The 23,956-nt window shown below is 37.5% G+C and overlaps 1 protein-coding gene across 6 annotated transcripts in view; it reads right to left on the bottom strand.

Annotated features, from left to right (window-relative positions):
• The window catches only part of CDC42BPA (CDC42 binding protein kinase alpha), a 188,623-nt gene that overhangs the window by 98,831 nt on the left and 65,836 nt on the right, over positions 1-23,956 (bottom strand). For all 6 annotated transcript variants that reach the window (XM_086745443.1, XM_086745439.1, XM_086745440.1 and 3 more), the window contains exons 5-6: positions 20,756-20,851; positions 15,969-16,117 (exon numbers count right to left, since the gene is read on the bottom strand). In XM_086745443.1, the coding sequence (XP_086601569.1) occupies positions 15,969-16,117; positions 20,756-20,851 (245 nt within the window). The remainder of the gene's footprint in view (positions 1-15,968; positions 16,118-20,755; positions 20,852-23,956) is intronic.

The following is a 23,956-nucleotide window of genomic DNA, read 5'->3' as shown; positions in this document are numbered from 1 at the left end:
TTCCTCCTTCATCCAATAAAGGTTTATTCAGCAGTTACACAGATACTTGTCATTCCTCTTTTTTTAATGGAAGTCAGTGTTGTTAAGAATATCTGCCTGCCTCCAAAACAAAAAGGGTGGGGATGAGGCTACTGACGAACAACAGATAAAAGCACAGCTTTTTCCAAATATGTCTTCTACTTAACTGTGCCCTAAATTAACAGCATATAGGTTATATATATATATACTCACTCCTTCCTAGTGAGTAAGTAGAAAGTAGAACAGTAGAGAGCAAAAAATCTACTACTCCTGAAATAATAAAACTAAATTTAGGATAATCTCTCTTGCTTCCTCCTAGCTTGATCATGTTCTTTACTGTATTGCAAATATGGCATTGTATTTATTACATTTTGGTTATTTGCAAAAAAAATAAAATGCACTAACAAGTACCTGTGTTGAAGGAATTCTATTCACGAGCTGTTAAAAACCAGCAGAAGATACTGCCATTAAATACAAGAAATGCAAACTACCTGATTTTTAGGTACAGAGGATAAGGGAGGAAGCATATGTGAAAGCACATCTATATATCTACAGAAGGGAAGAAAGAAAAGTCATATTTCGCTGGAAATTTAGATTATTTACTGTTATTATTCATTCCATGTCAACCACATGAATAGCTGCTACTTCAATCTGACCCATGTCGATACAGGCTGAATCAAAGCCTTGGTGGAGGCAGGAAGAAAAAGAATGAGTGCCTTACAGCAGTGTACACTTGCAAGGCTTTATACTGAAAAGAAAGCAGCAGCAGAGGACTGTATTGTTCCCCGAGTGCTATTCCGTAGCCAGATGAGGAATCGTATCACAACCCTCTTCCACTGACTGCTGGAAGAATCTACCAGTGGAAGGAGCTGAAGAGGGACATAAACAGCGCTAAATCCATGAGGAAAACACAGATGAAGAAAGATATAAATCCTCTCATTTTTTTTTTTCTTTAGTATATCACTCAGGACTCCAAGGTAACTTTTTGAAGGGTGAAAACAACCATCCTGCCCACTTGCTCAGCTTCAGTCCTGACTGGGAAGGTAGCGCTTGCCTGCTGAAAGACCTACTGCACTGCACTGGAGGAGCACGCCTGGCACAACAGTCTCACCTGCACGACCATTCTTCCCCAAATCTGAATACAAGAGAAGCTGGTAATGAATCTTTTGAGTCAGAAGTCCTACCCTGTCAGGTAAAACAAGACACATTTGACATTATTATTTGGCATTAACTTTTCAGTTGTGCTAAGCTAATTCAACGTGAAAACATACAAGTTTGTTTCTATGCCCAGGAGGACTGTGAGGTAGGTTAGAAGACTCCCCAGAAGTCTCCTGTGGCCATCTGAAAAACAGTTTTACTACTTCTTGAAAGACTTTTTTTTTTTTTCTCTTATTTTACTATTTTGAGACAGTAGGGTGCTTTCTTTTTTGACACTAAAATTACATTCAAAGTAACAGATTACTGGCCTATATAACGAGGTTTTGGATTTGCATTTTAACTCCTTAGACTCAGGGGTTCTTCTACCCTGTCTACTTTTCAGGCTGCAGAGGATTTGGGTGAGACTTTTATAAGAGACTGAGGCTATGATCCTTCATCTGACTGTGGATACCAAGTAAGATGGGATACAGTCTGAGGATTTTTCTTCTCCTCAGAAACACCAGCTTCTTGACTCTTCTTTGCTCACAGCATAAACATGTATGGAAGCATAACAGAAAGGGCAGAAAATAGTGAGCAGAAGGATGGGAGTCATGTGAGGATGTGCTTCAAATTCCTACCCTGGCTTTTGATTATTTCAGTAACAGCCAATTTCATGAATATTGTTTTCCTATTGTGCTTTTTCCCATTCAATGTTCATACAACAGTCATTAACTGCAGAAGGAAGGAGTTTGTCAGAGATAGAATTTCTGAGTCTTTAAAATGCTGAAAAGCAGTACCCTGTGCAGGCAGCTGAAGGGAAAGGGAAAGGTAAAAATCAGGTTGTATCTCAGGTAAGAGTCAAGTTTGCTGAAGCACCTAGGTGATCTAGAAACCTGTATCTCAGTGGAAACTATAGAAAGTGATACATGCCTTGTCATTTTTAGATCCTATGACAGAATACAACAGAATTCATATTAAGAAGTTACAATGAGAAAACATACAGTATGAAACTATGCACTTCATAGCACTGTGCTGATTTTTTAATTCGAGATTAAGATATGATTCATTTGATATGCCTAAATTGCAAGTGTTGTATTAAAGACAGATTCCAATAAAGAACTGCAGCTACTGAGTGAACGCTGGGGTTGAATTCACATTTTTTTAAGAGACAGTCAGAGAATACTATCTTCAAACAAACTGTTATTTAGGAATATTCAGAAGTACAATAAAACCCCCCAGCCCTCAGAAATCACTCATGTCTTCCTCCCCTTCTTGTTTCCCTTGCTCCCATGCTTGTTTTCTGTCTAGGATCCTCCTCCATTTAAATAGCTGGTCACCTGGAGGATCAAAGTTGCTACTTTCAGTCACTTAACTTACGGTTAATCTCATTGTTGCTTGCCTGTTTAAGTAGAATTAGTTGTCCACTGTGCACCTAATGGCTAACAAGGAGACTGGCAGTAAGTCCTTGGCTATATGTAATGCTACAGAAGGAGCATTTCAGAGGTCACATAATGAGCAGTTTTAGCTAGTTTTAATGCTTGTTTTTATAGAGCTGATTGATATTTGAACTTATGTGACTTGATTAATGTCTGTATTAATCGTTATTGTCTGTCTGAGGCTCAAGCATTGCCTTCCTCTCTCTGGAAACCAAATTGAAAAGCAAATTTTTTTAGACCAGGGAACAGCAGTTTGGAACTTAAACTAGCAAGTATATCAGTTACAACTATAAATGATTTATTAATATGATGCATAAGCAGAGTTAATAAAAAACTTTCCCTGGACATGTGTTACATCTGATCTGCTTCGGAAAAAGCCTGAGTAAAAAAAACAAAGTAAAAATTTTACTCAATTTTACACAAAAAAAAGTGTGGCATCAAAGATAATTCCTAATCGGTGCATATGCCTCAGCTCCAACCAGAAGAGACTTTTCTGAATTCATGACCAGCCAAATGGCTTCCAGCAGGGTGTTTATTTTTAAAAAAAAAGGAAAAGCTTTTCCACAGTTCTTGATACTATCAACACCATTACCAAAGTATTCCGAGAAAACAATGCTTCGTAAGTAAGCAAAGTTACCTACATGCCTAATACTATTTTTTTTTCCCACAGATTCAAAGAAAAATGTCTGTTTTGTTTTGAAACATTAGAAATCAATGGATGGTGTTTAAATATTGAATTTTTAGTACTCAACTTGTGACAACCTGTCTAGATCACAGAATCATATCATACAATCACAGAATACCAGGTTGGAAGGGTCCTCAAGGATCATCTGGTCCAACCTCTCTTGGCAAAAGCACGATCTAGACCAAGACGGACCAGCACCCTGTTCAGCCAATAGATACAGAACTCGATACTTGGTTTCTTTAGTAAATAAAAACATTCCTTAAAATGTCTACGTAAATTATCTTCTTTCTTCTCGTGGATTTGGAGCCGAGTATACAAACTATATGATAGTGGGAAACCACTGCCTGACTTATATTTCTTTAATACAACAAGTAAAATAAAAACCCCAGCACTGAGATTTGGACATCATAAATACAGACTCACTGATATAAAATCACGGTTTAAAAAGACCAATTAGACTAAAAGTTTACAAAAAAGCCTCTGCCACTCTCCTGAAAATTGCATCTACTGAGGTTAAATGTAACTTAAATATTGTATTGACATGAAATCCTCCACGCTGGCACCAGGCAAATCAGCTGGCCTGCAAGATCAGACTGGGCAAGTAATTCAGCTATTTGCTTCAAGATACACTTTTTATAAAAGTAAGGCACATGCCAGATAAATTCTGAGAATTTTATAGCTTTTTCCCTACATTTCAGTTGTTAGTACCTCAAAGACTTTGTTACAAGACCCTAAAAAATTCTAATGATGAAAGATACCCATCAACTATTGAGACTTTTTATAAAGTATGCAATACTGAGAGAAGATCAGTTATTTAGGAACAGTAACAAGGATTTACCAGCGGAATTCTGTTTCAGTTAATCATGTTTTTCCTTTTAGCTAGACCTAATTTTCAAGTTTCCTGTTATCTGTCTACAGTCAGCTTTCAAGCTCCCTAATAAAGCCTATTGAAGAGACCAGCTCTGAGTTACTGTGAAGTAGCACACAACAGGTAGGGTATTCAGAGCTCTTCTGCTTAATATATTATGCAAATGTAATTATAAATCTCAACAAGATTATTACTGATGCTATTTGAATGTTGTACAAACTAGTATCACACCATCAGACACTTTCAGCCAAGAATTCTCATTACCATAAAACACAAATGAAGTGGAAGCCTGCAATACAAATCCCCCATAAGCACGCGTATCTCAGCTATTTCACACACGAGCTGCATTTTTGCCTTAAATGTACATTTGGTCTCCAGTAACTGCGGCACTCTGTTCAAGCAGATCAGTTACAGAGAATTTCAATCATAATGGAATCTAAGGACAACATCAGCATTGTGTCAAAATTTTTAACAGGATACCAGAAACTACTGCCTCTCAGTTCAAGATACTCTGTTTTCATGTGGCAACAGGAATTTCCCTATTTTTCAGACAAACTCTAATTATTTCATCACTCTCTCTAGAACAGAGTGATTAGAAGATTTTTGATGCTGCTAATAACATTCTATACACACATTACATTGCACCGATCTGGTACTAGGAAATTAGGATGTAACCATAGAGCCAGAACATGTTTGCGAAATGCTTATTGATCTGAACTGCACAAGCACAGCCAAAACGTCATACAACACTTTCAACCCACCAAAATCAGTACCTGCAACAGGAAGACATACACTCAAAGTTAAAGTGAAAATCTAGGGCTTTTTACACGATATTCGCCAAAATGTTTGAGCGCATTAGAGGTTTCATGTTGGTTTCATCAAGACACTGTACGATACGCACATTCAGTCAGTGGAAACCGGGAGGAAGAAAGACACAAACACATTGAGTCAGGCACAGTTCTGGCAGGCAGCAACACAGATTATGGCAACACATTCAAAAGATTAAGGAGGGAAGCTGTTTTGCACTCATGTAGATACTGGAGTAGTACAGAAGTTACTAACTCATTTTAAAATTATGGGACAGAAATTTTGGGTGTTGGTATATTCATAGAAAAATCAGGAAAATGACAGAACAAGCAAAACGGGATTACAGAACTCTTATCTCCCCAGGGAAAGGGCACTAAGCAGCTTTGATGTTTGTTTGTGATTCTAATGGAGCTGATATAATTGCTGATGACATAAATATTTTTTTTTAAATTTGTCTTAGGCATGTTAAGGTCAGACATCATCATTTTTTATAAATCAGTTTTCCTTAATTGGAATTAAATCTATGAGAAGGGATGCAAAGGTCTAGCTTGAAGTCAGATACCAGAACACACAAATGCTGCGTTCCTTGCCCACGATATCCTCAGAACCCTTCTGATTTTTTGATAAAAGACAAATTAATCTCACTCACAATATTCAAACAGGAATCAAGATGTTTACATTTCAGCATTCACAACTCTTCTAAGTGTTTGACTATCAAAAGCAATAATGACATTAATAATACAGAATCTCAGACAAATATTTTCCAGCAACTACGGTTTAAAGCAACAAGGTAAGCAAAGACTAAATCCATGTATACGAAAGAGTTGCAACTTGACAGTAATTTATTTTTTGGGTACATTGGACAAAAGCCACTACTGTAAATAATACTTTCGTTATTTAAATCCCAACACCTTTTGGGGATTTATATTCTTAAAACGAAATGCCAGATTTGTGATGCAAGTGAGTAGGAAAAGAATGTTGTTTGGAGCTATTGCAATTAATCAGGCAGAAAACATGTAGACTATATTAACATTACACAAATTTCACTTCCTTAAACATAATACGTAACATTTAGAATTATTATGAGGAATACCATGCTAGACCATGCAAACACTGGGAGCAAAATCTGAACCCCTTTGCATGTGCAATTCATCGGGATCACGTCATTTTTGTCACAGTATTATGAACTGAGACAAAATCTAGTATGAAAATGTTTCAATAGATTTTTTTTTCACATGAGAAAGAGTGTCACTGAAAGAACAAGTGACAGCACTAGTAAAGGTATGGTAAGGAACTGGCTAAAAGAGAGATGACAACAGATAGTGCTGAAAAAGGAAATAAAATCAGATAAATTAGTGGTAATCCTCCAGGGCCAGTTTTGAAATTGATTTAACATTTTTGTTAATAACCTTGGCACAAAAATAAATGCATGCTAATAAAATCTGTAGATATCACAAAGCTGGAAAGCAGCAGCAACACCAGGGAAGGCTGGAATATCAGACATACAGTAATGGCTAAACTAAGCCATTAAACTAAGCTAAGACCACAATAACAGAAAAGAGATTAAATTTAACAGTGTAAAATGTAAATATCTGCCTATGGAGTGTAACAGCAGAAACTTCACCTATACACTAAGAGCTTCTCAACTGTAAATGACAGAAGGAACTGGGTACAGCAAACAATTATATTACCCCTGTACCTTTTCAATGCGATAGAACCATAGCTCTCAGTTTCACTGAGAGAAACATTCTATCAGAGAGAGAAAAATACTGCAGCTAGAACACGAGTTCTTTCTAAAATGTCATCTGGAATATTACTTGTAATCTTTGTCAGTTTCAGAAAGTTGAAAGTTGTCTCACAGCTTTAAGAGTGAATGACAACTTGAAGAATGACCATACTCAAAGTTGGCAAGAAACATTACTTCAGAAATTATGATCTGTAAAAGAAATCCCTACAATTTTAACTTACACATAAGAAACTTCAATTAGGCTACCAAACATGTACCAAAATGGAACTGTAGCTCCAATAGTACGGAACAAACCAAAATAAAGTAGTCGTTGCGGCACAGAAATTTTTTTTTTTTTCATCACTACTAAACTCTTTAGAGTTAGACGCACACATAAATAAACAAAAATTACCTTTTCCAATTTTTCTTTCTATTCTGCAACACTTTCCCATGATCAGAACCAGTCTTTGAAATACAGCACATATGGATTTTTTTTATCTTGCCTTACTGAGTTCAGTCCCAAAACTTACTAGCCTTTTTGGAAGTGTTCATAATCTAAAAGTTCTGCTTACTCTCAGCTGTAGCTTGGCTGTTACTACACCTACAAAGTTAGAGAGAAAAATAACTATTGCTTTGCTATAAAAATGTCCACCATATGAAATCCCACACTGTTTTTTTTTTCACGACGCCTGTGCTCCACTTTCTTCAGAGATTAAATGAGGATGCGATTAGCTATCTTCAAAATCCCTGACAGAGCACGTAAAACTCCTATACACCTCAATGCCATCTGATGCCCAGTTGATCCTGGGCAGTTGACCACTTAATTGTCAAGAATCACTATCAGCCATTTCAAGCTCTTGCTTTTCAAAAAACATCTCAGATAGGAACTTCAGGCCTGAATTTTCAGCCCTTAAACTTAAGTAGAATCCTGGAAGAGCTGTACTTGCAGTAAATTCCTTTCTGTGCTAAAAGTTCAGTTTCCTATATGAGGAAGACATAACTTTGCTACCGTTACACCAGATCAGGTTTTAGCCCCTCCTCCTCTTTTTTTCCTTCTCTTCTAGACAGTGTCTTTCTAATGCCCTTTTTGTGGACTTTACATACTATATCTGAAAAAAAACTACTGAGTTACAGTGGCAGTAATATCACTGCTTCCTGCTGCATTAGGAAACGCTGAAGGCTGCCCCCCAATAGCTAATAAAGAAAAACTGAACAGCATAAACATCACAGCACCTGAGTCAATAAAGATTTTAATACAACTTTTCAGATAAAGCTGCACAAGGTCTTGCTTCCTTGACCCCAACCACGAAGCCTTCCATAACTGAACCAAGCATGACCTTACAAAAGCATCTGCTTGGTAAGCAGTATTCTAATTTGCAGGATGTTAAGTGACCTATTTTTTCTCATGTAAGAAGTTAAAACCTAGTAATAGTTTGCTGTTATTAAAAAGAAACACAAGGTAGGCTTTTTAACAATACAATAGCTCTTCTGGAAACGTAACAGGGAAATGCTTACTGTAGAACAGCTTCAACGCAGCCAAAGTTATTTGGACTGATACTTCCTCAATTGCCCTTTCAGGAGTCTGATTCTTGCACTGATATCTTACTATAATTAAGATCACTTACAAGGATATCTTAATTTACTGTGAAGAAAAGGAAGTATTACATTTAGTGGTTGAGGTAACAGCAATTTAATCCAGAAATTCAAGCACCAAATTTCTACCAATGTCAGATCTGAAAGTTCAGATAGTGAACACATTCTCACTCCAAATCCATCAAATACTCAATGGGAAGAACGCTCTAGCAAGCTTGTGCAGCTTCTAATCTAATACATTCTAATCTAACAACATAAAATCAACTGTGTTTCAATCAAAAAGAAGTAAAGGGCCCATAATCATAAATAAAACAAAAGCATTCTAAGGAGGAACTTGAGGAACACACAGGGTATTAACAAATGAAAACTTGAGACTATGAAAGGAGGTAGTTATGAAATAAATACAGTGTTCACAATGAGATAATGAAATGGAAAGTCTGTAGAACACAAAACACGAGGCAGTTTGTCTCCTTCTAATGTAACAAAAAACTTGAGAATAATGAAGACTCCATCGCACAACTGCCATCCTCATTTCTGCCTGCATGGTTCTGAACTTTATAAATGAGAACAAAATCACTGAAAGTGTTAATAACCAACCCAATACTCAGACACTAAACAATGAGCTAATGACACCCTCAGAACCACAGTCATCAGGACTAAAAATTTAGAAATAAGGAAAATGTTTTTGTCCTACTTTCCTGATGTTGATTTTGGATATCAAATAAAGTAGTACTAGAAAATACTTCCAGGTCTGAAACAATCAGAAAAGAATGAGTGTAAAATTATAGCTTAATTCACATAAAACCAGCTTGCAAATGGGAATGTTTTCTCTTCAAGTTACTGAATTCTGAAAACACCTCCAACTTCATAAGACACTGAAACAGATCTCATATCAGAGCTACAACAGTTCTAACGGGGACTTTTTTTTCCTGTGACCACCACAGAAGTCAAATGATTCTTTATGCTAGAGGCAGCAATATCCCTTGGAAAGTGCCATCACATTTAGCATCCATTGAGCCTTGCTACAGACATTATTACTCGGAAAGCAAGACCAGGGGTTTTCATATAAAACTTTTCATAATAAGAATTTTCCCATTAAGGCACAAGATTAAAAAGGACCCTTTTCAATGAAACTTTATTTCTTGTCTGTCTCTCTCATTTTCACTTTTACGAAGGTTTACATACTTCTGTTTTATGACAACCACATTCAGTTCCTACCTAAACAGGATTACATACCATCTGACAGAGTGCTCATATCCATTTGCCTTTCAAGCAACTGCACCCAGAAGATGTATCATTCTACATAAAAAAGAAAAAGATGTTCATCTACACATTCCTTCTTTTCCTATGAATCTTCTTTCCAATAAAGGTGTGATTGTCCTTGCTAAAGGACTGGTGGGGACTCACCAGAAAGAATGGAGGAGTGCATGTCTTGTCTTGCTGGCCTTCCTCAATTGAGAATAACCAAGAATTTCCCTCCTTAGGGGATAGGTATCAGATATGAAAGGTGAACGATTTATTCCTGAGGGTATTATGGCTAACTACATTTAAATTCTTCCATCTCCAACTGCTTCTTGTGTCCCTTCTTTAACATCACAGAGTTGAATAAATCACCAGACATCTCAAGTACCACTCAATAGTGGTATATTGGATATAGGGAAAAAATGAGCACAATGTGATGAACACATTGTGTTCATATTGGAAAGATCAGCTTAAAGTAACTTCCTCCATTTTTCCTTTTCCATCAAACAGATAGGAGAATTGACCCAGGTTAGTTAAAATGCAAAGCTACTTCTAACTCGGACGGGTGTCCTCGTTCAGTTCACTGCACAGCCCCACAAACCTTTGTTTCAGCAGAGCAGAAGGGATGTTTGGAGCTTGGGTCTTGGAGAGAGAGGAACAATGGGAGAGAAAACACCGAAGGATACGTTTGTAAAAGCACCTCTGCTGAAAGGACTACTCAAGGCTACTATTGCTTACGGCACTGGAGTTATGGTTTCTAAATCCCTTCTGCTCGAATAACACAGAATACAGGTCTATGCCAGCTCAGCCACCCGTTACACAGCTTTCACTTAAATTAACACTCCCACTAGACACAATACTGCAAGAAACCATTTGCCTTCTACATGATAGCATAGTCAGTGTCATCCACTAGCTCTAGGCACTCCAAGCATACATCGGTCTTTTATTTCAAAATACTTCTAGGTCATCACATCTAGGTAGGCTCCTTCGGAAATCCTACCAACAAATTCTAGTCAAACAGCATTAACCTCACACAGTCCTCGCTGCAGGTCAGATGCCACCCTGAGGGGGTACTATGGGAGCAGCTGCCAGCATCTATAACATATAGGGTCATAGGGAGAAAAGAAAGCCTAAAGTCTGTAAAGATGACCTTTGTTTCTAGTCCCTCCTCAGTGGAAAAAAAAAAAAAAATTAGAGAGGAAACACAGAGCCTAGACTCACTGAGCTCTCCTACCTCTGTAAAGGAATACCTTGTAAGGAAGCACTAGCTTACCAAATATTCACTAAAATAACTTTCTGTCCTGCAGTTTTCCATGTAAAACTAAACCATGCAACATTTCAAAGCAATACATTTTCAGTAGACTATCAAAATAACCTTATGTTATTTTTTCCTTATTTTTCTAGCTCTGTTTCCCTCACTCTCAGCACTTTGTAAGGACATCTTCATGCGTGTGTTCGACATTATGTCTGTTGCAAAGTTTGGTAAACACTTAAAATATGTTGTTGCTTTCTTTCAAACCCACAATTACGGTTCACTTTACCAAAGGCCAGAGCACTTGGCTCATTCTTGTGCCAACTCAACTCAGACACACCGCTCAATGCAGCTAACTCCCTAGATGGGCCTTCCACCCCCAAATTTTCCACTTAAGCAAATTAATGATGAGGAAAGATGGATACACCCAGAAGACAGAAAAACACTTATTCAGCAAGTCAAAAATGGATATGCTGGCACTGAAACTTATAGTTGAAAGTGAAATGCATCCTGCAAAGAATCCCAGATTTCAGTTGCCTGCTAACTACAGTAAATATTTCAGGGATGTCCCCAAGATGACTTTTACTGAGGACAAATAGTACCTTCTTGGTGAAAGCAAAGAAGGGGCTGGCTTGGTAGGGAATAGACAGTTCTTTTATCCCTCTAACGGATTTATTCCCTTATGTTCAACATTTCTCAGAAAGGATGTCACTTCCATAGAGAATTCTGCTGCTCTACATTTTAAGAACTTAAACGTTCCAGTGAAACCCAACTTAAATTTCAGAAGTTGAGAAAGAGAATGGAAAGAGAAGGGGAAAAAAAAAAATCTGATGGTTTAGAATGCTAAAATGCTTCAGTCTAAAAGACAGCAGCAACTAGAAATACAGAAACACACTGATCAAGCTAACTGTAGTCTCGCATACCTTATGAAACTATATGTTTATGCTTTTGCATGCCTATCTTTTCACATGCAAAAGATGACATCTGAAACATATGTAACTTGAGAGCTTGCCCTGTAGTCTTGACTATCCTCCCATAAACTTAACCAACAAAAATAATAATTAGCATAGGTGTTTCATAATCCTTCCAAAATATTTTCTTAGTAAGAAGGTAAGCGAGGATTGTTTTACCATTCAATAGAAAAAGACGACTGTTTAACGTGGGTGTGTGCCAATATATGAAAACTATTTTAAGTGAATATTTTTGTAGCGGTCTGGAGGGATCATGAGCCTAAATGCTGAACACTCCCTAGCTGCAAATTCACTCTGCACTGAATCACTGTGCAACCCTGCACAGAACAAATAGATGGAGGAAAGAAAGTCAAGATGAAAACGACTTGAGCACATTAACACTTATATTTCTGTACTATTCAAGAAGCTGGAATATCCCAAATGAAATTTAGGACAGAGATAGGCTTAGACAGACCCTTACTAAAGTAAGGGCTGTCTCCAAAGACGACACAAAAGGTACCAGCACAGACACACTGTAAAGCCACCAATGGCACGCTCACTGTGCCTAGGATTAGTAAGTACACTGTGCCCAGAGGGTATCCTCTGCAACACTCGGGAAATTTCTTCCAGTGGCAACGAGGCCTTTTAAAGCCTTTTTCCATAAAAGGATGCAGAAGAAAACAAGCATTTTATATTTCGATTTCCACCTTACATAAAATGCAGAGGAACTCTGGCTCACCAACAAAATAATTAAGGAGTTAAAGTCTCAGTTCTAGGAAAAAGTAATTTTACATGTTTGAGGTAACGCAACATGCATAAATAAAGCGCAGCTACCTAGCTTAAGCCAGTAAGAGTTTTGCTCCAGGCCACAACTGGTTATTTCATAATGCATGCAAACATAAGCTTTTAACATATGCCATAAGGAATTAAGTAACAACACAACCTCGAAACTGGAATTAATATTAACGCATGTAGAGGCTTTTTTTTTTTTCAGCTAAAATGCCCAAAAAGGTGCTACAAACCCATAAAACACAAATTTATGTTGATTCCTAATAAGCATAAAATCTTACCTTGCATAATACTACAGTTTGCAGAAAACTAGCACAAGACAATATTTAACCTTGGCCTAAAAGCAAGCATCACTTCATTAGTACAAATTAGTAATTTAAGGTATCAGAGGGAGGTATAAGCTTTACACAAACTCCCAAGGAATATATGTGAGAGATATACATATGTACTTTCTTCCTCACTGTTAATACCTGCACATACACTTAACTTAGATGAAGTTTTCTTTCTAAAGCTAGTCTTGGAGCTGTCAATGTCATTTGGTAATGCCAGCGCTGGTGCATTTATAACAACAGCAAAAGCTAAGATACACATTAAAGAAAAGGCCTGTTTATTAACATTCTGAGCCATCATTTAGCTATCAGGTAAAATACTACATGAGTTGTTCACATAAATTAATCAATCAGAAATTAAAAATCATCAAAGTTTTATGTTCTGATGGATGTTACCTCAAAAACATTGTACCACATATTTATTTAAACTAGAAAGTGGATTAAAAAGTGGATAAGAAAAAAAAAATATCCTTAAATAGGAGTGCTGATGTTATTTCCAGCTAGCAAGCTTTTTTCCTTCTTCAATTCAGTAGGTATCAGGAGACAGCTTCAAAAACATGCAATTTCTCTGCACAATTCTAGTAACTGCTAGATTTTGATCTCTTTCCCCCTATAAATTCATCATGTAATCCCACAATGCTACTGCAGAAATGGCATTCAAATTTGGAACTCCAAAATCTGAAATACAGTCAGAGCAATTTCATTTAAGTAATGCTGAGGTTCCTTGTACTTGACGCTTGAGAACCTTGGCCAACATACTTCGGATAGAAAAGCGACTCACATTTGACATTGGAGTGATCTGCACACCGAATACCATTGCAGTCAGTATCACTCCCAAACAAAACTGACAACAGAAAGGTGATTAACAATAGAAAAGAGCAAGTGGAGTGGCACACTGAGAATAAAAACAGAAACACAATTTTTAAAAGGTACAAAACCATTCAAGATAAAACAAAAGTTGTCGAAGTACAACACTACATATAATTCATGAGAATATCTATCCTGAAAGAACTGGGGCACTAAAAGGAAACAACCAAAACAATCTGCTATCTCATTGTATGAAAAAAATCTGGAACAAACACGCCTAAAGCATGATTTCTAGGTCACTAGCTACAACTCAGACCAAATCCTGATGCATGTTGGCTATTTATCTGAAATACCACTACTACAGCTGTTACATTACCCATCTTTTAGGAGAAGTAGCAGCAAAATACTACTATGTTCTTCCCTGTGCAACATGCTTCCAAAAAGCATGTGGCCACCACAGTTAAACTTTCAGGAAAAGAGCATTAGTGGCATTTAGATTTTGTGTTTACTTTTCCTTTCTTTTGCTTTACCAGTTGCAAATGTTCTTAAAAAAAAAAAAAAAAAACTAACAGTAGAATGGGTCTCATTTCAAAGGCTGGTCATTTAACATACACTCAAGTGCTCCTTACATTTTTAATCTTTGCAAAACATCCCCTTATAAACAGGCATTATATTACAGTAGTATTAATGATAAAATGCTGAAGTGAGAACCCCATTGGCAAAGCCACAAATCCAACACCAAAGGACTAGGAATGTATAGGAGCTTTTTTTTTTTTGTTAAACATTCATAGTAATAAATACAGAAGCATAATAATTAGCATGTTGTTTTGAAGTGCAATGGTAATGAATCTTCTATCAAAATTTTACGACGACACCTATTTCATCTAGGGGACATGACCTATTTGAGGATGGAAACATCACATCTGCTGCCTATTACATACTAACAGTGCTGAATTACAAAGGCTTTGATCTGTTTGGAGGAAAAGGTAGAGATGGTAGGCATTTGCTCTTCTGGGAAGAGTTATGACCACAAATACAGACTTATGGAGTAAAATACAGTAGTTTACGTAGTACATGAAGTACTTTCCACCTGGTAACAGGAGACAGCATCTCAACAGTTTACCCACAAACACATTTTAAAAGTTAGGTCTAAATTAAACTGAATACAAAAACCTTTCACATCAGGTGAACAAACAGTTTCTCAGAAATAACACAGCTGAAATCTTCAAAATGCAAGAGAACTGCTTAGGGAAAATACTCTGCTGGCGTTTTTCCACAAAGCGTTATCACAAAGGACTCTTTTTAGCAGGCAGACACAGCTCTTCAACAGAACTAGCAAACTTCAAAATATTCCAGAACAGCAACTGGCAGCTTAGCCTCACCCCACCTTAAAGCACTCCTAGCTACAACTCTTCCACGAAAAGCCACAATCTCAAAGGAAACAAAACACAACCCAGTAACAAACCAAAACCAACTGCAGTATACCTTTTGGACAAAAACTCCCTTTTTCTGGGGTGACGCAGCCAAGTGGGAACAGTAAAAGAGGGGATGGCCAGTACAGACTCTGAGACGGAGGTATCAAATGAGCTCATTCTGCCAGCTTAATGATTCAGCTTAAACAATAGGGAGTTTTCCTCCTGATTTCTGTCAGAGCAAAGTACATCCATTGAGTGCATCTGAAAATTCTGCCTCTTGCAAGGCAATCTTTTCTCCGCATATGAGAACTACCATGGAATTCAATAATTCATGGCCTCCAAAAAAGCTAGACAAGAATGACCTAATATTTTCCTTTGAATAGAATATTTTTAATATATATAAACCAAGGTAAAGATAAGTTCCACAGTTAAAGTACTTCCACTTATTTAGTAAAATCCCCTCACTCCATTTTAAAGATAATTTCATTAAGTCCAAAAGAAAATGGTGAAAAAAACACAAAGCAGACCACACAGTGGTGTTTTCAACTTCTGTATACATTAAACAAACTAACTACGAAACAGACTCTGACCCTTCAATAAGCCTGTTCAAAGTTGATCATATTTCACAAACAGGTTTCCAGTCTTGCTTTTATAAATTATGGATCATTAGCTTTGAAATATGCCAGTGTGCAAGATTCATCACATGCATTCAGACATTCATTCATGTCTCTGACCATATGGCAGAAGGCTCGCAACGGTTCTCAATAACCACAAGATGCAGGCAGGTCAGTTCGATCTGCTTACTATTACAGCAAATACTTGTTACCAGCTTAGACTCTTTAAGGGAAATTATTTTCACTCCATGAAGTAATTCCCCATAACTCCAACAAGAATTTGGAGCTCAAATTACTTACCTGTGAACATAATGCAACTGATGAACTGAATCAATAGCTATCACCATTTCAGCCAAATAAAAACGAGCCATATCTTCAGGCAGTCTGTCCTCAAACTTGCTGAGCAATGTGAGCAGGTCTCCTCCAACATAGTAATCCATAACCAGGTACTATGAAGTGGGAATGGTAAGAAAACACAGGAGGGGAAAAATAATTTATTGAGTGAATCCAAGACTAAAAACAAATTTAAGCATAAAAATTAATTTAATGCAAAAATTATTCTGGGCATTAAAAAAGCCAACCAATATGCTTAGATATTCTGCAAAAAGTAGCTGATTCAGCCTCATTTTAGTATTTAACCAACCTCAATATGCTTCATATTTATACCTCTCCAAGTACAGTAAGTCTCACAACAAAATAGTATCAGCTTCACCCACTGTCCCATCACCAAACATAAAACATATGGATACTCTGGATTCCTTTATAATAACAATAATCTTTGATAGAATGCAAAAGGAGGAAAAGATTAAAGCACAGACCTATAAAACTGAAACCAATTGTGTTAACTTGGGATCTCATTTAATGGCCCTGATTTCCCAAGCTTTCCTTTCCTTTTTTTCTTACCATCTTCTTTTTCCATTAAACAAATTATTTTGGAGACTAAAGTTTTTATACTACTTATATGAAGGCAAAGATTAAGAGAGTTCCAGTGGCTTACAGTACAATTCCAGATATTGTTGACATTGCGTGCAATACAGGATCTGCCAACATACAGTGGAAGGTGTCACCTCTAATTCAACTGATAGGGAAACATACACTTGATTTCTGATTTATTAATGAAATATAAAACCTGCTTGCCAAAAAAAAAAAAATCAAACTAATTATAATTAACAAACCAATTATAAGTAATCTAATTCAACATCCACTGCTATGACATTCCTTTCAAACATCATTGTGGACAGACTAATTAGAAAAAGTTTCCCACTAAAGTATGTAGCATCTGTAGTATCTGAAAGCTTTTGCCTAGAGTTCTAACCTCTGCTTCCAGGAAGGCAGCATATATCTGCATTTGAAACACTGACTCTTAAAAATAGTGTATAATGAATCACAAATAATTAAAAAAAATATTAAAGATGCAATACTCCCATATGATTCTTTGAAATTTTGGTAAAGCAACATGAAGGGACTTCTTATTAGTTCTTCCCATTTGCTCAAGCCTATCCACCTTCAGAAAAATAAAATAAAATATGTGGAAAAAGTTCTGCAAAATTATACCAGCTACATGGCAGATTGGGGCAGGCAGAAAGCTTATGCCTGTTTCTTTTCCCTCATACTTCCTATAACAATAAATGTGATGAACAAAGATTTTAACAATTTGGTACAGAATAACCCAGGCATCCTCATTGATTCTAAGTCATGAAGAAAGTACAGAACACATTTCCACAAAGTTCTAAATGTGCTGACAATCCAAGTTTCATCTGTTGCTTTGTGACAAGAATAGTAAACTTCTCAAACTACTCTCACAAGCCTTACACAAGATAAATATCTTCTATTCAGAGGTGCTCCTATGCTTTCTCTGAAACAAGATCTACAGTATTAGCTTCTCATGCTTTGAAGTTTTAGAAAATACATTAAGCCTTTGGAACTTAACATAATTATTATCAATTGATATATTATATAGCAAGATCTGAAAGAGTTTAACTTATTGCTTTGCAAGTACATTGAAAAAACCTCTTAAGATTCCAATAACTGATGTGGGATCTCCACAATCATTCGTCAGCATTTTTAAAAGCAGTACAACTCAGTAACTGGATATACCAAAATAAAGGAATTTTGGCTCTTACAACACAGGAGTCTGCACCTCACATTTTGCAAGAGCAACATAGTAGCCTAATCACAAGGAAACTCTCAACTCCTCAAACATGCCAATATTTAAACTGTAATTCACAGTATTAAGTTATGTGCTAGAAGTTAAACACATGCACAGGAATCAAAGCTAAGTGTAACAACTAATTTTTAAATAAAACAGTTCAGGCAATGCATAGCATCCCATTCAACATCAAAAATCCATGTCCTTAAAAAAAAAAAAATTAAAAAAAAAAGGCTTTAAAAATACTTCCTAAATGCACACAATCATCCAGATCTATTCAAGTCTCAAATTCTTCTCAAAATACTACTGCATAACAGCACCACCCTTCCAAGAGAAAGAAAGAGCACAGCTTTAGGGACATTAAATTCTAGTAACTAGTGGACGTTTAACATGGGCATTTAATCCTAAACCACAGACTTGTTCAGGTTGGAAGAGATCTCTTGAGATCATCTTCTCCAATCTCAGCTGCTCAAGTAAGGTCAGCTAAAGCAGGCTGATGAGGAGTGTTTTCAGTTGGCTTGTGAGTATCTCTAAGGATGGAGACTCCACAACTCCTCCAGGTAACATGTTCCAGTGTTTGACCACCCTTACAGTTAAAAGAAGAAAAAAAAAAAAAAAAAAAAAGTGTTTTCTTGTGTTCAGATGAAATTCCATGTGTTTCAGTTTGTGCTCATTGCCTCCTGTCCCATCACCAGGCACTACTGTGAGGAACCTAGCTCCCTTGTCTTCAGTCCCTCCCATCAGGTATTTATACAAACTGACAATAACTGCCCCAACCCTTCACTTACCTGGGAAGAAAAATTCTAGCTCTCTCAGCTTCTCCTCACATAAAAGATGCTCCAGTACCTTAAACATCTTTCTGGCCTTGCGCTGGACTTGCTCCAGTAGCTCCATCTCTCTTTTGCACAGGGAAGCTCAAAATTGGACACAATACTTCAAATGCAGCTGCACCAGAGCTGAGTGGGGAGGACAAGCCTCCTGTGACCTGCTGGCAACACTTTTCCTTGCAGCCCAGAATACCCTTAGCCTTTTTTGCTGTGAGAGTGTATTGCTAACTTATGGTTCACTTGTTATCCACCAGGACCTCAAGCAAAGCTCCTTTCCAGCCAGCTGGCTGCCAGCATATACTGGGTTTGTTTTATTCCACCCCAGATGCAGGACATTACATTTCCCTTTGTTGAACTCCATGAGATTTCTCTCTGCCCGCTTCTTCAGTCTGTCAAAGCCCATCTGAATTTCGGCACATCCATCTGGCAGATCAGCCACTTCCCCCTGATTTTATGATCTGCAATTTGCTGAGAGTGCACTCCATCCCATTGTCCAGGACATTAATGAAGATGTCGGCCCCAGTATTGAGCCCTGGAGTACACCACCACTGACTGGCCTCCAGCTGGACTTTGTATCACTGATCACGAGCTCTGGGCCCAGTAGTTCTGCCAGTTTTCAATCCTCCTCACTGTTGCTTATCTAATGCATACTTTGTCAGCTTGCCTATGATGATGTTATGGCAGACAGCATCAAAGGCATTACTAAAGTCAAGGTAAACAACATCCACCGCTCAATCACATCTACTGCTCAATCTACACAAATTTGGTTTTTTTTAAAGGTCACTTCTGTTACATTCCATTTTAATAAAAATAGCACATAAAGAACTAGTCATACATTGACACTAAAATGATGAAAAACAGTATTACTGATATTTTCCCCAGCAGTCTGCAAAACTAGCTCCTCTTAGCAGACTATCAAAGATAAAGAACAGAAGCTGCCCTGTGCTTAGTGAAAACAAGGAAACTGGCAAGATTATAACAAATTCTATCAGGCTGTTGCAGAATATATAATATTATCTTTGAAATACTATTAATAGTAACATCAGAATTACATAAAACATGCGACCATTTTTAATGTCCACATTAACAAAGCACAAAGCTGGCTGTTAGATTCTTCACAAATGTGGAGTCCTGTTTCTATATGAACTCCACCAAAATCCATGGATTTTCAAGTATCTGAGCTGACAGAACAGAAAGCAATATAACGGCAAAAAGTACAGCAATTCTGAGAAAAAATCCATGTATAGTATTTATTTTATTGGAGACATTGCGGGGAGGTGGAGATTTTGACTGTATAGTGGATTTTTAAGAAAATATTAGAACTTACTAATGATATAGAACCCAAAGCACATGACAACAAAATCCAAATGAGCAGAATCTATCATTGTGTAGTTGTTTACTTTTTCAGGCATAAACATTACCAAAACTGCATCACAATCAAAACGTATTTTAAGTGGGAAAGATTTCACAGAAAATTGGCACTTTTTCCTCATATTATCTTCTTTTTGCAAGTCTTTCAAAGTACTTGAAAACTAAACAACATGAAGTATTAAAGAGACACTTTAATCTACAATTACAGCTTCCAACTTTCGTTTATGAACATTAAGTGGCATTTCTTCCATGCTGCAAGAACATTTTATTGCTTTATGACCTCTTAGTGGGTTTAAGTCCTCAAAAAAGCAAAGACCAATCAAAATGAACTGTTGTTTCAGAACTGGGCTACTCCCTATTTCTAACTGTAAAACAGCAATCAGCAATGTTAATAATAAATATTAAAGTCAAATAGAAAATTTATGTTAGTAAGTTCACTTTTATTTTTATGAATCCAATTAAACTGGAATGATGAATTATAAGAAAGAAGACGCAGACACACCAGGGTTTATCAACAAATGCAAAGTGGTTTAGAAAACAAAGCTGCATTCCTGAGATATTTATAGTAAAACTTTAAAAGTTTCTGACCACTCTCCACCCTTCAGAATCTTATGCACAAAATCACGTATCCTCACACGGTCCAGAACACAAAATCAGCAAATAAACAAACTGTATCTCTGTCTTAAACCACAACAAAGAATCTGCAATTCCATCCATATATACATAAAAGCAACACTCACTAAATAGTTTTCATCCTGGAATGCATAATGTAATGTTGTGATCCACTGGTTATCTCCATTCACTAACACATCTCTCTCTTCTCGAAAACAGGCTGTCTAAAGCAGAGAAAAAGTAATTACAAGATTTAAGTAAAATATAGAAATAAACATATTTTGCAAGCTGACTATGTTTTAACATTGTATTTTTGGGAAAAAAAAAAATCAAAACTGCCTCTCAGTTAAAAAGCCATTTACTACACTCTCTGAACATGCCAAAAGCTGTGAAAAATTAGGTATCAGAAAAGCCTACCTTCTTCAAAATTAAACAGTTGTACTTCTCTACATTGTTAAGTGCTACAAAGGCAGAAATAAGCTGCTGCTTTCTATTGTCTGAAAATACATAGTTAAAACCTTACCTTTTTTGTAGATATTGATATTGAAATGAAGTATCAATAATGACAGAAGAGAATCATAGAATGCTTTGGGTTGGAAAGGACCTTTAAAGGTCATCTAGTCCAACCTCCCTGCAAGGAGCAGGGACATCTCCAACCAGATCAGGTTGCTCAGAGCCCCATCCAACCTGGCCGTGAATGTTTCCAGGGATGGGGCATCCACCACCTCTCTGGGCAACCTGTTCCAGTGTTCCACCACCCTCATCATAAATAGCAATATATGATTGAACAAAACAATCAATAATGGCATTATACAATTTTAACTGCAATAGGAGTTAAAGAAGAAAAGAAGAAAAGAAGAAAGAAAGAAGAAAACAAAAGAAGAAAACAAAAGGTACTAAACAGCAAAGCCAACATACAGTTTTGTTCAGAAAAAGATCTAAAAGATAGTGCAAAAGAAAGAACAGTAATCGTACAGGATCTATTCAGAAGGTAGATGGAGAGTTAGAAAAAAACGCAGAGTATAATCTCTTCCAGCACGCTCTGCTACTTCACAAAGATGTTTCATCAATTTGAACCGTGACCTGTCTCTTCCATCTTAGAAGACAACCATATTTAAATGAAAAATCAAGCCTTTTATTTTTCCTTTTCCAATTTAATTTCCAAAAACAATAGGCAAATACCAGAACTCTGACATGGTTATTGTTGGCTGTGAGATTTGGAGAGTGAAGAATGAAAAGTGAAGCTTAGGAGTGTGTGAGCTACACACTCCTAAGAATACATGCAGTAAAAACAGAGCAGAAAATAACTCCTTCCTCCAAGCAAATAAGCCATATCAAGTCTTGTTTTCCTGAATACAGGGAGTAAGAATAATGCAGATCAAGAAAAAGAAAGATGGTATACTTTCATCATAGCCCAACGCATGAGATAAATCAATGACATTTGAGAAAATGACAAAACATACTTTAAACAAATACCCTTATAAAAGGAAAATGAACTTGGGGGTGGGAGAGGGGAAAAGGATTATCTTCGGAAGGAAGAAAAGCTGTTCTATGCTTCAGCTTGATTTTTTTTCCTTCATTATTTGTAACCTCTTGATACATTTCAGAGCGAGATACTATGAACTCTTGTTGTTTCACAGGGATAAATGACACAGTTTCTCTACTTGTCATGACACAATTCACAGGATTAGTTACTACAGAGAGTTTATATAATTCCACTTGTTTTTGCCATGATTTAACAAAAGACCATGCATTCCTTGAGCACTCTAGACTCCCACCTCTGGGCAGTATGCCTAGGGCTGACAGCAACAGCTATTACCACAGTAGATCACAGCTGAGACAGTAACAGCCAAAGAGTCTAAGTGCTTCATGGGCAAGGGGGGAAGCAGGGGGGAAGAGAGAGAGATGCTAGCAGTGGTTCTTGTAATTACTGTAACATAGCTCAATTAAGTTTGGTCTTTAAAAAATATATAAATAAAGATCAAGCCTTTTTTTGGTGTCTTTCATTGTTTCAAAATTACACTCCATCTTCCCTATGCACAGTCCCTTTGAATTGCTGGCAGAGACCTTCAGAGGACACCTGATCCAACTCTCCGTCACAGTAAAGCCACTCAGTGTTATAGAATCATAGAATGCTTAGGGTTGGAAGGGACCTTCAAAGGTCATCTAGTCCAACCCCCCTGCAAGAACCAGGGACATCCCTGACTAGGTCAGGTTGCTCAGAGCCTCATCCAGCCTGGCCTTGAACGTTTCCAGGGATGGGGCCTCCACCACCTTTCGGGGCAACCTGTTCCAGTGTTCTATAACTCGCATCGTAAAAAATTTTTTCCTAATTTCTAATCTAAATCTACCCCCCTCTATTTTAAAACCATTACCTCTCGTCCCATTGCAACAGGCCCTACTAAACAGCCTTTCCCCATCTTTCTTGTAGGCCCCCTTGAGGTACTAGAAGACCGCTATCAGGTCTCCCCGGAGCCTCCTCTTCTCCAGGCTGAACAGCCCCTACGCAGCCTGTCCTCACAGGAGAGGTGCTCCAGCCCTCTGATCATCTTCGTGGCCCTCCTCTGGACCTTCTCCAACTGGTCCATGTCCTTCTTGTGTTGGGGGCTCCAGAACTGGACACAGTACTCCAGGTGGGGTCTCACCAGGGCAGAGTAGAGGGGGAGAATCACCTCCCTCGACCTGCTGGCCACGCTCCTCTTGATGGTTATATCTGTTCTGTTATCGTGGCCTTCAAGCAGCAAAGAATTTAGGCTGCTCGGCTATTTGGTGCTCATGTCCTTACAGCTCAGAGTTAGCACCTTCCAGGAGTGCTGACTGCTTCCATGCTGCATAACATTTGCCCTGGTCTCTCCTGAGGCTCATCTGGCACCACCATGGCACACGTGTAACTATAAGTGATTGTCAACACTCAGGGTAACAGGTTTGGGAGTGTAACAGCAAGCTGTCACACACTTGCAGGTACTCCTTGTATCAGTAACGTTCCCAGTTCTACCTCACTTCCCTGAGTTTTCAACAGTGGCAAGTATTTGGAAAACTTCTGCTCCTTACAATACAAAAGAACACCAGCCTCACAACCTGTATAATTTCATTCTAACAAGGTTTCTGCACACAATTACTCTCAGAGCTTGCAGTCATCAACCTTAATCTGGCATTCCCAAGCCTCTTTGAGTACATACTCCTTTTCTGCTGTTACAAATGACTCCCACTTCCCACAGAGTCAATACAGGGATATATGAACAACTTATTTCTGCCGTTTATGTATACACCTATCTATATGCTTGTCTTGCCTTTTTGGGATGTATGATTTTCCTGTATATTTCAGTGTT

Source organism: Chlamydotis macqueenii, chromosome 3 (assembly GCF_036417535.1).
Source record: "Chlamydotis macqueenii isolate bChlMac1 chromosome 3, bChlMac1.mat, whole genome shotgun sequence".
NCBI lineage: Eukaryota > Metazoa > Chordata > Aves > Otidiformes > Otididae > Chlamydotis > Chlamydotis macqueenii.
Note: the sequence above shows the minus strand (reverse complement) of the source record. Positions and strands in the feature narration are given on the sequence as shown.